The sequence below is a fragment of the Furipterus horrens genome, unplaced genomic scaffold (assembly GCF_987537825.1).
Source record: "Furipterus horrens unplaced genomic scaffold, mFurHor1.1.pri manual_scaffold_1, whole genome shotgun sequence".
NCBI lineage: Eukaryota > Metazoa > Chordata > Mammalia > Chiroptera > Furipteridae > Furipterus > Furipterus horrens.
The window spans coordinates 126,570,234-126,588,038 of record NW_028327171.1 but is presented as its reverse complement, the minus strand read 5'-3'; the positions used below and the strand labels follow the sequence as shown (position 1 = coordinate 126,588,038).

The following is a 17,805-nucleotide window of genomic DNA, read 5'->3' as shown; positions in this document are numbered from 1 at the left end:
TGGAGGAAGGCCTCAGCAGTAGGTGGTCAAGCAAGCCCTTCAGGCTCACTGGTGATTCAGAAGCAGATTAACCTTGGATAACCATTAAACTGTTATACATGTCTGTGTTTTAATGAGATTTCAAGATAACTATAATCCATGTGCAAATTTTGATAAAAACACTGATATTTATGTATTGATATTTATATATCAGCATTTTATTAAAATTTGCATACTGGTTATAGTTATCTGAATTTTGTTAAAACAGAGTTTTTAGGCCCATAGATTCTGATTCTGGGTCTGAATATAGGTCTGGGTGGGGCCCTCAAATTTGAGTTTCTAAGGTTCCAGAGGATACTGCTTGATGCTCCTCATTAGAGAACAACACATTGAATTGGCGCTGCTACTGTGTCGCAGCTCTCTATTTTAACATACCTGATCAAGCTAGAGAAATGGTTAGACTAAAATTATATGGACAAGACCAGTATTTTCAGAGAGGAAAATTTCAATTTAAAAAATCAAAAGTGATATGAAATATAAACATAGTTTTTCACTAACTAGAAAAGTTGTTTTCTTAATAATAGCTATAATTTTTTTAAATTCACTACCATATATTATTTTAGGTACTTTTATAAATCAGTTTTTGTTAGTTCATATAACAAAACAATAAGATTTTTATCTACAAAAATGAAATCTACTTTGGCTCAAAATTTCTGACTTTTGACATATTCTCAGAGAGTTGTCTCATTTTTGATGATCAAATAAAATAATCCCTAAGGACTTTTAACATCTTCTCCATGGCCCGCCTCTCATGGTAGAACACTGACCTGCCCAAGACAGATATTTCCAGGCACTAGAGGGTTTTACAACAATGATTCAGCTTTATCAAGTCTGGCTCATAGTTTACCTTCCAGGAAGCCCTTTACTATAGGAACCATTTCCATAATCTCTCCTAGTTACTGCATTTCTGTAGTGACAGCTTTTCTTGATTTCTTTCTTTGACTCAAAACTTCGGACCTGTTTTGAAATACTCCTGTAGATGCACTAATCATTTTTCCTTATAGGTTTTTTTTTTTTTTTTTAATTTAAGCAGTTTAAGGTTCATGACAAAATTGAGGAGATGGAAGATATTTGCCATAAATCTCCAGCTCCCCACATTTACAGCCTTTCCCATTATCAACAGCCCCCACCAGAACTGGGCATTTAGTACAACTGATGAAGCACTATTGATACATGATAATGACCCAATATCCATAGTTTACATTATGGTTCATTTTTGGTGTTGTAACATTCCATGGGTTTTGGACAAATATATAATGACATGTATCCTTCTTCATGGTAACATACAAAGTGTTTTCACTGTCCTACAAATTCTTACTCTACTTATTCACCCTTCTTCCCTTCCCTTCTTGCTAGTTATTATTAATTATCTAACAAAATGGTTCTTGAACTATTACTGACTATGGATGGAACGCATTATATTACTTCTTGTCCTGATTTAAGTCTGGGTTTTGCTGATGCCAATTCCTTGAACACGAATCTATTTTTGTCATCTTTAAATCAGTTTTATTCTTTTTAGATTTTTGTCAGGTCTTTGAATTCAACTCACTTTTAATTTCCTTGTTCTCCTCTGTATAGCTCATATGATCTGCCACACCACAATGGTACAACATATTGAGCCACAGGTAGTCAACTGATTCTGTTAAACATTTATTCACATAAACATTATTTCATTAATTCATTCAACATGCTTGAGATATGTTGGTGAAAATTCCCATTTCTGCCCCCTGAGAGTTGAGAGCATATTTAGAAGAACTCTGATGGCCATTTCCTAAAAATAAACTCAAGCAAAACTATAGCAGTTAAGACCATCCTTGGTTTAAATACTGCTTTCCTCAGTCACTGAGTATTTCATCTCACACAGTTTGCTTAGCTTCTTCATTTTCATCTGGAAGTGGTTCTAAATATCTTGGTACTGCAGTAGGAAAAGTTAATGAGATAATTTATGTAATGTTTAACATATATTATTAATCAGAAATATAGTAACTGCTAAATGAGTTTTTATTTAATATTTTTTGTATTATTAAACTCAAATTCTATGTTCTTACCCACTGTCTCTCTACTCCTCATCCCAGGCCCCGAGTGAGGGCCTGCTCTCAGCCCATCACCTAAGGGTCACTTACACTCCATATGGTGTTTATGAATTTAAAAGAAAGCCTAGGATGATTAATGCATGGGATAGATTAGGTATTGTGGAATGATAAGGATGCGGCACCTGGATTAGTATGTATTTTCCTTTCTTCCTTCTTTTTTTTAATCAGCCAAGTGTTTCTCCCATTACATTTTATATCTTATAACATGATGAGCTTCTTGATCTACCAGTTTTTTGCAAATCAGCCCTCTGGTATCATTCTAGGAAAAGAACACAGTAACACTACCTAATGAACAAAGTAATCATAATTTCCTATCACTTTTAATTGTCTGACTAAAATGCTTTTAGAAGCAGCAATCTTCAAAAACAATTGAAAGCAATCAAGTTGTTGAGTTTAAAATCATTTCTACTTCAGAGAAATTAAACTTCATCCTAACACAAAATTATGAAACAATCAAAATGCATTTTATTTCTATCCTCGATATATTCTAATGCTTAATGTATTTGCATTACAATTTTCATTTTCTCAAAGGCAGGTCAAGTGAACCCAACAGTCAAATTATATGTTGTAAACCTATATGGACCAACTCATACTTTGGAACTCATGCCACCTGACAGCTTTAAATCAAGGTATGCAATTTCAATTTCACTTTTACCAGAAAGTAGATAGGTTAACACCATTATCATTTTGTTTTAGTGTAGAGAGTGATGTGATCAGCTCAACAAAACCACTTGAAACTAAGGCTAAGGTTGCCTCCATTACTGCAGAAATGAAGTCATTCTGAGTCTCTTGTTCCCAGGAAGCATTTACAATTTCAAGTTGATTAGTTGTACCTCAAAATGACTAAATATACTGATACTGAGAATTAGACATTTGCAGGAGATGTGACAGAGAGATGGGAACAAAAGATAATTTTATACTGATTTTCCTTCCTGAAAACACCCACTCCATTTTTTAAATTATCCTCTTTAGAAGGGTATAATTGCCCTAAAATTTGTGCAGTTTTTTCAGCTTTCTACCCACAGCTTACCAATGATTCTCTAGCATTCTTTTCCAGGCAGAGAAATTTAATGAGATTTTGTTTTTAAATATACTACATAAGAGCCTTTTTATTTAAGAAGATTAAGTGGGGGGAAAATTAAATACATTTATGTGTCAGAAGCAAAGCATTCTTTTAATATTAACAAAATTTCCAATAGTGAACAATTAATTAAATAACCATATGCATTTTGAAATCCAGAGTGGTCTCAAACTTCAATAGTGATTCTTTCAAATATATAGTGCCTAGAAAATGTAAAGCAGTCCTAAAAATGGGATATGATAGGTAGTTGCTATATAGGAAGATAGTTGCACACTATATTGAATGATATGGGACTAAGTTTGAAGTTTATTTTGATGACATCAACAGAAAATCAATGCAGAGTGACTGATTCAAAAAGAAATTCCACTCAAATGTTGTTGCATTGACATATTTGGAAAATTTTCATCACAGTGGAGATTTTCACAGAGAGTGCAACCAGCTGTGTGTGGAAAATTTTTCTACTTAAAAAGTAATAAAAATGTATGGAATGTTTACACTGGAATGCTTCTCATTAACTACCTTATATAATCAGTTCCTTTTATTAGTGGAAAAGATAAGAACCAAAGATTAAAAAAAAAAGAAAGAAATAAAAAATTGTGATAGACCCTCTGGGTTAGTGTGTAGCAGAGTTAAAAAATGTTGCATTAAATTACAGAACCTTGCATCCAGGTTGTGGTGGAAGACCTTAAAGGACCATTTGAATTGGCATGTGCAATGCAGTAGGGTTGACCTAATTAGATAAAACCTACTTCTTTTTTTTCCCAACTCCTTATTAATAGCCTTATTTGTAAGCTTCCAGGTGTGTTCTATGAATATAAAGATCACACATATTTAAAACATACATTTTTATATATGGTATTTTTCACTAAAAACGGATATTGATATCCATCCATATCAGATTATGTTTATCAATGTTATTTTTGTAATAGCTGCAGAATTTTTTAAATTATTCTTTACTGTTATTCTATTAAAGTTGTCTCAATTTTTCCCCCTTTGCTCTCCTTCACCCACCCCAACCCTGCTCTTACAGTCAATTTCCACCCTGTTGTCCATGTCCGTGTCCATGGGTCATTCATACATGTTCTTTGACTACTCCCTTCCTCTTCTTTCCACCATTATTCTCCTCCCTCCTCCTCTCTGGTCATTTTCAGTCTGTTCCATGTTTCCATGCCTGTGGCTCTATTTTGTTTTTTAGTTTATATGGAATTCCCTAAACAAACAAACAAACAACTGCCTTTTGTTCATTTGGTTCCCCTGATGGGACTATACCTGAAGAATCCTGAATCACCACTTCAAAAGAACCTATACACCCCTATGTTCATAGCAGCACTATTTACAATAGACAACTGCTGGAAACAGCCTAAGTGCCCATTAGTAAATGCATGAATCAAAAAACTGTGGTACATTTATACAATAGAATAATACTCAGCAGAAAGGAAGAAGGAGCTCCTACCTTTTGTGACAGCATGGATGGAACTGGAGGATATTATGCTAAGTGAAATAAGCCAGTTGGTGAAAGACAAATACCACATAATCTCACATATAAGAAGAATCTTAAAACCTACTTCTGTGCTGAGTCTATTAGCCATGAAAAATTTAGGCACAAATGAAACGATTTGAAAAAAAACTATTGATTTTTTTGTGATCCTAACTCTTATTTTCACCAATTTGTTTGATGCTCTTAATCAACAGAAAAGGGTAGTAGACTAGAGTGTTTGAGTCACATCTCTACCACCATCTCATAATGTGACCTTGGGCAATTCACTCTTCCTCTCTCTGGGTCTGACTACCCTAATCGTGAAATGATAGTTTATAATTTTTAATATTTTTAAGTCTTTTAAATAGAGATCAATTTTAAAATATCCAAGTTCCTTTTTAATAGGAGATGATGATTCCTGACCTTGATTTTGTTATCTGAAACAGTTTTTAATGAGTTCACCAGGTTACAGCAGAGTATCATCAAATACAAACATTCCTAAAAACTGAAACAATTGTCATTTATTGGAGTATTAGTTAAACGTACATATCTTTAATATCTGAGGTAAAATATGATAAAATTAGTCATTGATTGCAAAGAGCTATCACATATCTTAGGTGTTAGAAGTCCTGTACACAGAATAATATACTGTAACCCACTGAGAGGGAGTGAAAATCCTATGAAGAAAAAGCACTTAAATGTAATTCAGGTATATTGGTTTTGCAATGATGCTGGTCTACAACCTGGAGAGAGTTATGTAATATCTACACAATATATATTGCAATTTTGCTTTTTATGCCTCTTGGTCTTGTGTAAGTGCCAACTGTGACATGTGAAATGCACCAAAGTGTGTGATGTACTCTTTTTGTTGGACAAATCAAGATTAAAACTTACTTAAAAATTAGTGTTTTCAAATGTTTCCCATGCTTCAGTTTTATAGAAATATATTATCCCCCCCCCTTTTTTTATGGAGAAAAAATGTAATCACTGAAATTTATGTCATCTGCATTTAACCACTATGAGGTCAGATATTACTTGAATGATCCCCAAAATACACAAACATGAAAAGAAAGAGAGGGAGATCCATGATGTGAATAAAAGAAAGCTGCTTTCATCTAGATGTACTTGCAATGGAATCTAAAGTCTTATTTTTCTTGGTTTTGTTTTAGAAGTATCAATATTTCTAATATTTAATACTTAATACTCTAACCATAGAGGAATTTGCCTGAAAACTATTATGCCCTCCCTCATTAGATACTTGAGATCTAAAAGAGAATATAGTTTTTTATACTTTATTGATCAAGGTCATGAAAATTAAAAAGATAACACACTTAAAGGGTAATAAAATATAGTTAACTAAAGGACTATTAACAAAGATGTGGTCAGGATTAAAGAGAAACTCACACAGAATGGGAAAGTAACATTGAGTCTGCAAGAGCAGAAAGTTATTAATGCCCCAGGACTGCAGGAGTAAGGAATCGGCTCACAAAAACACACAATGATTTGTCTAAAGCCATGTGATAAAGACTTTCTCTGATTCCGTTTGTTAATGCCTTGTCTCTCCATCTTTCTCTGTCTCAGTCTCTCTGTCCTTGTGTGTGTGCGTATAGAAACAGAAATTGGACTCAATTTCTCTGTTTCTATACGCACACACATATATCAATGATTTATCAAGGTAGTATTGTGCTTCTCCTGAAAACCTGCCATATTTCTTCCTTTTAAAAAATTTTTATTGATTGATTTTTAGAGAGTAAGAGAGACATCACTTTGTTGTTCCACTATTTTTGCATTCATTGTTTGCTTCTCCTATATGCTCTGACCAGAAATCAAACCCAAAGTCTTGGTGTATTGAGCCAATGCTCCAACCAACCGAGCTACCTGGTCAGGGGCCCATATTTTTCTAATGTGCATTGTGAATCATTTAACTGATCATGTTTTAATCATTTGCATTAGAGTCTTTTGGACATAAAGTGTAACTCTGTAACTTAATTCCTTTTACCTGTCTTCCTAATTCTTTTTATTATTGTTAAAATTTTCTAAGCTAACTAAAATTCTTTATAGTTTTGACATTTTCAAATATATTATTTTTGATACCAGTATATTAACAATATTCCCATATTTATTAGTGGCAGTATTTCTATAAATCCCAAGCAATACCATCTTATTTTATTAGTAATACACTTTCCTTATGCTCTATTAAGGTCATCAAATGCCCACTCTTCTTATTGGAGTTTGTATTGTATTGATGTCATAGCTACTAGTATCATTTAAGATACTGCTTAAATTCACTGTAAAAGAATACCTAAATAATCATTTCACTGTATAATAATTTACATGTTTACTCCTTTTGTGTGTTATCTAAGCATCTACTATATTTTTATTTTATCTTCACATGACCTGTACAATGTCATCCAATAAGTGAACCATATTCTATTACCTAGTCTAGTTATAAACTTTTTACTTTTTTGATTTTTTTCCACTAAACTTGAACTTCATATATGACCATCTCTATAGCTTTTCTCTTTCTAATAAAATCACCATCATGACAATAATTATAATTATAATATGTATGTACCTATATAGGAAGGAAGATTAATAAGATGAGTATAGAAAGATACTCTCTTATGGCTTGAGCTACCCTATAAACTGTATCCCCTGACCCTTACCTCAAAGAACAAGACTTGCTTTTAACTTGAAGGTATTAGGTCATTTGTTTTGGTCTAATGACTGTTTGGATGGTTGAATTAATTAGTTATAACAACTAATATTTATAATTATGACAGAAAAAAATTCCCCTTGCTAGTCTTATCATTGAATAGAATTTCCCTTCAATCAGGTACTTATATTCTAGTCAACCAATATAAAATAAATATCAATTTATTTATATGGTTCTAGAAAGAAATGAAAGGGATAAGTTTATTGAAGGAAGGCATAATTTATCTTTCCAATTCCTTACCCCACACCCCCATCATTAAAAAAAATTACTAGTGAATAACTACAAACACTTCATCAAACAAATTCAGATCATGAATGCAACTTTTCTTCAATACTAATTCAATCCAGATTCTTACCTTTATTTGAATGATGGTCTGTGTCGATTCTTCAGAATGTAGCATGGTAGGAACTAAGATAATGGGCCTTCTTGAATAACTTCAGGTCCAATGGAAGTTAGACAATTAATCTCATCTGAAAAAGGAATATTTTACAAATCGTTACACTATGATTTTAAGGTATTGCAAGCACTTAGAATCTTTATTGGAATTTACAGTTATGGATTGAAAATAATTAAATTCTTGTGAAAATATTTTTATGATAATGCATCATGCAGATTTTTCTACAGGCTAGGTATTTGTCACATTTGGCGTGGGTGGGTAATCATTATCCTTTTTGTTCAGAAATCTGCAGGTGGAAGAGTAAAGGTAGTGATTTGTTTTTGGTTTCTACTTACTCTGTGTCTTTGACATTATTTTACTTATTTGAAAATTTTTTTTAGTCATTTAACCTTTGTGACCCATTGTTCTCAGCCTGGATCATTTATGTCACATTACCCTGTCTTTCTGGGCTTGATAGTACCATGCTTCCTCCATCTATTTCACTTGCATATGTCTAGTCTACATCTCTTATTCTGACAAGGAATATCTGTGTCTTCTGAGATAATCAATTAATAAACTCATCTATCTTCATGGAAGTGTCCTAATTGTCCCCTATTGAAAGTAATGCATAGTTATTAACAGAGGTCTTTGGAGGGCAATAGATATGAATTGGTCATGAATGCTATCACAATACATTTATGAGCAAAGATCCTGGATTATCTGGAAGAGAATGACCTCAGTATAACTACATGTGTACAAAGATTATGTTGTGAACACAGAGCAATGATTGGACAGGAAACCATTGAAAACACCATTAAAATTTCTAACACACCTGTCTGCTGGTAATGTAGGGGCCTTCATTCCACATAACCCTTGTGAACAATTAGATCTTCTGTGCCAGACCACCCAGCTGTTAAAAAGTCTTTCTTGACTTGAGTACAATCCCTCTGACCTGCTTGTCTCTGTCCCTTTGGCTCAAGAGGACTAGAGTCTCAAGGACTTCCTGGGTAATCTATAGCCATGAGACTAGGAACAAGCTGGAAAAATAGTTATAAGGAAGGGACACTTTTGCTGGCTACTGGTCACAGGACACCTGATCTAATATGTTCATAAGATGGAGTTCCAGGGTACAGCCACATCTGCAGCAGACACGCCAAGGAGTGTAACATTTCCAGGTAAGGGCACATCCCTAATCCGTCATTTGGAGGATGTCTGAATACCTATGAGCAAACTGAATAGGTAGATATGAATTATAAAGATATATGAATCTAAGATCTTGGTACAAAGAAAGACAGGATATAGAGTGTCATTTAGTTAGTAAATATATCTTTCCTCACCTGTTATGTGTTAAGCTCTATTTTAACTTTCATTTTGGACATTTCCAACATTTTATTGTGAAATTGCAATGGTTTGAAATTACTGCTGAAAGTCTCCACAAATCAATTTTCATGAGAACTCTCATTCTTCAAATTATAAATAAGATATATACAAAGATACCTCACATCAAACTAAAAAGTTTCTTATGAACAAAGATATATTATGCATGAAATAACAAAATAATCACATTATTTAATCAAAAATAAATGTAAGTGGTATTTGGTGAATATCATGTATTCACCAAATTTGCACTTGTTGAATTTTCATTACTTTTCAAATAAGAAATCTATTATAAAAGTCAAGATGTGTCAATATCTGGGAAGATATTACAAAAATATGTTCCTTCAACATTTTACTTGAGGACCACTTTAAAAGGGAAAACACTCAAGATGAATATTTCAATTCTGTGTTGTTATTGATGTTGTTGTTATTCATTTAAAAAACTTTTATGTTTATTTATCTTACTTGGCACAAAAGATAATATTACTAATTTTAGCTAATTGAGACAAATGTCTGATTGGATTTGAAAGTATTTTGTATACCTGTTTTATTCATATTCTTCCAGAAATATGACCTTGATCTTTCAGTCCTTGGTCAGTTGTTTACAACAATTATACTATTTTTACTTCAATTCAAACAACATTTATGCCAATAAATCAGAAATATATATTGTCAGAATTCAGCATGTCCTTTCCTGATTGATTATAATAACTACTATCATTTTCTTCATGTAAAATCTTCTAGATAAACCTATTAAAGTTTAATACATATATCTTCCTCTATTTTAGCCACACTGATGAATATAACAATGCATGCAAAATAAATCAGTTTAAACAAAAAGCAGTGAAAATGAAAAGCACAGCATTCTCTGAAGGACTGCAAGGCCCATTAATTTGGCCAAGGATTAACCCTAAACCAGTTACATATGTGATTCAAAGTTGTTTTGCCTAGTTAACTTTGTCTGGGGAACATGACACTGATTTCACTGAGTTTCCAGGCAATTTTTAAGTGGGACGCAGCTGGGCCGTGAAAGCTGCCAAATGTCTTAAAAAGACTGTTAAAAAAATATGGCAGGCTTCACTGTATAAGTCATGCTTGCCCTACTACTGACATCTTCACTTTGATGGGCTAACAAGTTTGCTAGAAGATGCAGTAGATGCTCAGTAATCTTAGAAATGTAAGATTCATGTAGCTGATTGTCTAACACAGATGTGTGTAAGGACAGGCAATTTGTCTCACAAGGTTTTTCTTCCACAGGTGGTTTTTTCTAAGTCACATAAAAACTGAGTGGATTAATTTTAAGATAATGCTCATGGATGACATTTTTCAAGCCATTTCTAAAGCATCTGATTTATTCTGAAACTGGGGAAGTTTGCTGGAAAAAATAGTTTTCCTTTTTATTATTAATTAATTGAATCAGTATTGATGATTGCATTTTGTTCTGTTTGGGTTGGAGGTTTTGTGCTTTATTATGTAAACTTCCAAATGTATAATCTACAATGAAATAAATATAAACTATAAAGGAAAAAATATAAACTCCCAATCTACAACCAGCCTGAGGACATTATAGACCCCATAAATTAGTAAATTCTCTGGACCAAATATTCAATAACCCCCTCATCTCCTTCAGTTTGATTCCTTTTTTTGTTTTTAAATGTTTTAACTAAATAAGAGTTTTAAAAATACTGTAAGATATACTATGAATAAGACTGGAACTGGCCCTTTGCCCACAACTGACAAACACCAGAAGAAACCATTCATCGCTCTGTGGCCTAAGTCCCCATGCACCAAGTGAAATAACATCAAGGCCATGGATAACAAAAGTAATTAAGTCAAGAATAAGCTTTGCCTTTTTGTTGATTATTGATTATAGTTTAAAGAAATAAAGTAGAATATAAAATAGATTAGAAAAATTATACTTAATTTTCACAAATGTTATTACTAAGAAATAGAGGATAACAAACTAATAAATATCTAGCATCTTGATTATTTTTACCTTTCCAATGATTTTCTTCTGGGAAATCATTCATTTTCAGTTTTATTCTTAAATTTTCTGTATATTTTTAGATGCATGTATATGTATGTGCATGTGTTTGCATAAATACATACATATACCTACATGCATTCACACCTATATTTGCATTTATATATGTGACTATTTGAAAAAGTGATATGTATATATTCATAAATAAAAATTCTTTTGATGTGATATTCTTATATCCTAATAATGTTTCATTTATTTTTGTATAATATATAATAGTACACTATTGGTACTATACAAATTTTTGGCTCTAAATGTAAATTTTAATTGTGTTTCCAACTAGAGAATACTATATCACAATGGTTAAATGGATAAGCAATACCAAGACGGTGGTCAGATGGTTAAACCGACCTCAGAACATCTCCATTCTCACGGTCTGTGAGACCACAACTGGTGCCTGTAGTAGAGTGAGTATAATTTATTTTCCTTATATGCTTAAAATGAAGTACTTTATGCTACCATTTAGAGAGATATCAGAAAATCCTTTGTGCAGAGGCATCAATACTTATCTTCAAAAGTTAGTAGGGAGAGTCATTCTATTTGTATATACCTTAATCCACAAAGCTTCCAAAATTTAAAGCAAGAAATATAGATGATAAGCAGAAGAGAACACACTAACTTAAAAAAAATAAATTCCTATATAATGCACAGGGTAGTCCAATCCATGTTAATGTGATTCTTAACAATGGCATATTTCTTTATATTTTGACTTTAAGTTGAGAATATAAAATGTTTCTTTCCTTTTTTCTTTAAACACATTCTGAAAATTCAATTTTTTTGTAGTTTCAATTAGCCTTCTTAAAGAACAGACAATGTCTCTGTCCTTAAATTAAGTAAAAATAGTAAACAATAAATGGTTTTGGAACCACTGTTTTGAAATAAGACTGTAATTATATTTTTGTAATCAGTTTTTATAAACTCTGCAATAAGTTCTGTATATGTAATTTTAAGGTTCTTAGTAAAAGAAATACTGTAATCATTTTAAATTTTATACTTGGTACTAGTAAAAGGATTCTCAATTTAACAACAGAAATTTCAATTTCTGGTTTTGGAGAAGATGAAGTAAATGTTATCAGATTAACGCCTCTGCTGTAATCATCTACAAAACTGTTTAAAAGATATTAAAACCTATTTTCAGATGTGGCACAACAGAAGGATTGGGAAATTAACCATGAGATACTGTAATACACAAGATGGGCCTAGATATGACTTCCTATTATTGATACTTTTGAGACCACAGTGCAAGGAGATGGTACCTAAGAAAGGCACAGTGGTATCACTGCTTCAAATAGGTAGGAAGATACAAAGTTTGAGGCTACTGGTGGTAGAAATATGCAAGACAAGTAGCATAGAATTTCAAGCTATATAGAGAAGAACTCCAGTTGTCTATGAAGGACCTCTCAGGTCTTTAGCTGATTGCTTACCTGTGCAAGTAAAAGACATACCTTAGAGAGAAACTGCAGGTTGCACAATGCTTGGAAACCTTGGACTTCTGAATAGAAAAAGTAGAAGGCTCTCACTGAAAACCCTATGCATTCAACTCAAGGCCCAGAAAGAAAAATGCATCAGGATAAGGGCTCTTTTAAATAACTTTTCATAAACCTTTAAGTCAGACCTTGAAGAAGTAAACTCATCTACCTATAAATTAGCTAAGAGAACAATGTTTACTCTTTAAAAAGAACATTAAAATATTTGTAAAACATATAACTGATAAGGTGTTAATATCCAAAATATATAAAGATGTCATATAACTCCATATCAAAAGAAATAAATAATCATATTTAAAAATGGTCAAAGAATCTGAATAGACATTTTTCAAAGTGATGATATTCAAATAGCTAACAGGTATATGAAAAGGTGCTCAACATCATTAATCATTAAGTGAATGCAAATCAAAACCACAATGGCTATTATCAAAAAGACATAAAATAATAAATGCTGGCAACAAAGTGGAGAAAGGGATCCCCTGTGCACTGTGGTGGGGATGTATGATGCTACAGACATTAGGCAAAACAGTATGGCACATACTTGAAAAATTTAAAAGAGACAGAACTTCTATAAGATTCAGCAATTCAACCTCTGGGTTATTCAAAGGAAACAAAATCACTATCATGAAGAGATATTTAGAATCTTATGTATATTGCAACATTATTTACAACAGTCAAGACATGGAAAAATAACAAAGTTTACAGCAATGGATGGATAGATTTTTTTTAAATGCTACATACAGACAATGTAATATTATTCAGCCATAAAAAAAGGAAATCCTCCTATTATGACAATATGGATTGACCTTGAGGACATTTATGATAAAAGAAACAAGTCAGATAGAGAAAGACAAATACTGTATGATCTCATTTATTTGTGGAATCTGAAAAAAATAATTAAACACCAAATTTATAGAAACGTATATTAGATTTTTGTTTCCCAGAGGTGGGTGGGTGGGGACAGGGGACATGGGGTAACTAGATAAAGGTGATTAAAAGGGACAAACTTCCAGTTAGAAGATAAATAAATTCTGGGCATGTGATACCAGCGTGATGACTATAGTTAATGGTACTGTATTGTATATTTGAAAGTTGCTATGACAGTAAATCATAAGTCCTCATCACAAGGGAAAATAATCCTAACTAAGTGGGATGATGGATATTAACTAAACCTTGTAGTAATCATTTCATAGTATTTATATATACCAAAACATTATGTTGTATACCCTAAATTATACAATGTTATATGTCAATTATATCTAAATAAAACTGAAGACAAAAGAATAAATTCTATTTCTGCATTCTCTAGAGAGTAGAGAAGAAAGTCAACACTTCAGTTCATCTTATAAGGGTAGTAGCATGATCCTGTTACCAAAGACAAAATTATGCTATCCCTATAAACAAGGATAGTACAAGAGTCAATATTTTTGACTCATATCTCTCATGAACCCACATACATTTAAAAATCCTTAAACATATTAATATATCATCTCTGACAATGTAGAAAATAGTCACCATGACTAAATGGAGTTTATACTGTGAGTTTTTGAATGATATTGAAACCAATCATTATAGCACATATTTTAAAAGAAAAATAAATAAAAGGAAAAAATAGTCATCTCATTAGGTTAAAAAAAGCAATTGACCAAATGCAATGCTCATTCATAACTTTCAACATAAATGAATAGAAATTAGTATCCCCAATCTGATAAAGGATACCCACAAAATACCCCAATATATACCATGTTCAATGGTGAAACACTTTCATTGTTCACCTTAAGATTCTCAATAAGATAAGGGCATAAATTCTATTATATAAACTTTATTAGGGACTCTAATCAGAGCAACTTGGCAAGGAATAAATATGATGATTGTTGAGGAAGAAGTAAAAGTATCTTTATTTGAGGATGGCATTATTGTATAAATAAAATGTAATAAATCTACAAAAAATAAGCCACAATTCCCAAGTCAATGTATTAACTTCATTTGTGTGTTCCATTTGCTAATTTTTATTATTTTCCTGTTAAAAATATGTAAATATAAAGAATACTGTAATTTTCTTAAGAAATGATTACTGAATTAATTATGAGTAAATCGATCTAGTGTCTCAAAATTTATATAAATTTTTTAGGAAAAAAGAATATTTCTAACTTTTCATTGCTTTTTAAAAATTATACTTCCATCTTCTTAAATGATTCAGAAACTGTATATATAGAAATATAATAATAAAGCAAATAAAGCAAAATATAAATAAACAAGAAATATATCTACAGGATATGCAGATGTTTCTTGAACTGCTCTTTTACTTCTTTGTAACTTTGTACTTGTTTCAAAATAAATAATTAAGAAATAAAAATACCATTAAAATAAATAGAAACTATGCCACATTCTTGAATTGAAAGTCTGAGTGTTGCAGATGTCAATTCTACTCAAATTGTTCTGTAGTTTTAATATAGTACCTATTAAAATCCTGAATTGTTTTTTTGAAGAAACAGACATGCTGGTTCTAAAACATGTAAGGACAATATCAGGTGCATTCAGTGTGGCATGACTTTGGGTGGTAAACACATGATGTATAATACATAGTTAATGTATTATAGAGTTGTACACTAGAAACCTATATAATTTTATTAACCAATGTCACCCAATAATTTAATTAAAAATTTTTTAAAAGTATATGGAAATACAAGACAACCCGATGAACCAAAACAATCTGTTGGGGAAAAAAAAATGTTTCAGGGGTTGTACTACCTGATTTCAAGAATAAATAGCCCAGAAACTGGAAGAATGTAGTAGCTACATAAAACACACAAATATATCAAGTGAATTAAACAGGATTTCCAGAAGGAGATCCATATTTGTATGATCAATTGATTTTCAACACTGCTGCCAAAATAATTTAGTAGGGAAAAACTGTGCTGGAACAATCAATAACCAAATGAAAATAAAAATGATGTTTAACATTTATCTTATACCATATTTTAAAATTAATTTAAGAGGAATTTCAGCCCTATCTAAAACTCATATTGTCAATCTTCTAGATGGAAATATGGGATTTTTTACTACATTAAATAAGCAAAAATTATCACACATGTAAGAAAAAATACATTAGACATCACCAAACTTAGAAACTTTTCATTTTTTTCATTAAAGGCACCATTAAGAAATTCAACAACTAATCCCAGAATGGGAGAAAATGTTTTGCGAAATGTGTATTTGACAAAGTTACATACAGGGTGGGGCAAAAGTGTGTGTGTGTGTGTGTGTATATATATATCAAGTATATCTATATATCAAGTATATCTATATATCAAGTATATCTTTATATCAAGTAACTTCATTTCTATGTATTTGCATAAGAAATAAAATCCTGTGTCTACCAAAGGATTTATTTTATAAAATCTTTAGATAAGCTTTATTCATAACAACTAAACACTGGAAACTATCCAACTGCCCATTAAAAAGGAATGAATAAATAAAATTAGACAAACAAATTGATAAACAAAATATCTACACAGTGGAATTCTACTCAGCAACCTAAGAAGAAACAGAATACTGATACACTCAACAATAAAATGAATCTTAAAAACATGTAGTGTGAAATAGGCCCCACATAAATGAGCATATGATACATGATTTCAGTTTTCTGAATTTCTAAAATAGGAAAAATATGAGGAAGAGTTCAGAAGGGTGGTAGCCTTTTTGGAAACTATGAGAAAGGGCATGAGGGAATGAGTGAGGAAATGTGAAGATCTTAATCATCATGGGATGTAAATAAATTTGTCAAAATTCATCACATACGTTTCAGATCTGTACATTCACTATATGCAAATTATACATCAGCATTTCTAAAATATGTTTTTAATGGTTTATAATTGAGAGAAATAAAGAGGAAGAAATTGCTCTAATTAAAATGATGAGGGTATGTGTGGAAATGAGGTAGATGGATCAGCCATTTCCTTTTTGGGTTTGACTGATGATCTTCATATTTAGCTTGTATTTATTATAAACTTTACTTCAATCATACTTTTTTACCTGGATATCTTAGAATGACTACGATTTTACCATTTACTTATTGAGGTGTTCTAGAGGGTTATTTGGCTGATTAATAAGTAATTTAAAAATTGGCATGTGGGGGCCAGGAAGTGGTGAGTATACTGGAAGCAGAGCTGCAGTCATGAGGGTGGAAGGAGCAGTCAAGACAAAGAGAATGATAGTGCCAGTTATTTGTGAATTTTTGAGTGAAATTCAAACCAAGTGAGAAGAAACCTTCAAGAAGGAAACATAAAATTGGAAGTAGAAAACATAAAGATAACTAGTCAGAAATGAAGACTGCATTACAATAAATGAAGCATAGGATGAAATCAGAGATCTGGAAGATAGAGAAGCAGAAAACACCTAAGCAGAACAGCAAAAAGAAAAAGAATCCCCTCCCAAAATGAGAATAGTGTTAGGAGCCTCTTAAACAACATTTGCATCATGGGAGTGCTGGAAGGAGAAGTAAGAAAGCAAGGACATGAAAACATATGTGAAAATATAATGACAGAAAACTTCCCTAATTTAGTGAAGGAAATAGTCGTGCATGTTTAGGGAGCAAAGAGAGCCCCAAATAAGATGAGCCCAAAGAGGCCCACATTAAGATGCATCATAATTAAAATGCCAAAGGTTAAAGACAAAGAGAGATTCCTGAAAGCAGCAACAGGAAAGCAGTTAGTTACCTACAAGTGAGCTCCCATAAGATAATGAGCTGATTTCTTAATAGAAACATTTCAGGCCAGAAGAAATTGGCAATATATATTCAGAGTGATGTAAAGCAAGGACAACCAAGATTACTCTATGCAGCATGCTATCATTTAGAATTGAAAGACATATAAAGAACTTCCCAGACAAGAAATAACTAAAGGAGTTCACTGCCACTAAACCAATATTACATGAAATGTGAAAGAGTTTTCTTTAAGAAGAAGAAGAAAAAATATGAATAATAAAATGACAATAAGTACATATCTTCCAACAATTGAATCGAAAAAACAAAATAAATGAAAAAGCAGAATAAAAACACACTCATAGATACAGAGAACATTTTGATAATTGCCAGATGGGAGGGTTTTGGAGGATGGG

At 31.9% G+C, this 17,805-nt stretch overlaps 1 protein-coding gene across 1 annotated transcript in view; it reads left to right on the top strand.

Annotated features, from left to right (window-relative positions):
* The window catches only part of DPP10 (dipeptidyl peptidase like 10), a 114,197-nt gene that overhangs the window by 29,084 nt on the left and 67,308 nt on the right, over positions 1-17,805 (top strand). The window contains exons 3-4 of the mRNA XM_090266929.1: positions 2,664-2,761; positions 11,484-11,607. Coding sequence (XP_090123055.1) covers positions 2,664-2,761; positions 11,484-11,607 — 222 coding nt within the window. The remainder of the gene's footprint in view (positions 1-2,663; positions 2,762-11,483; positions 11,608-17,805) is intronic.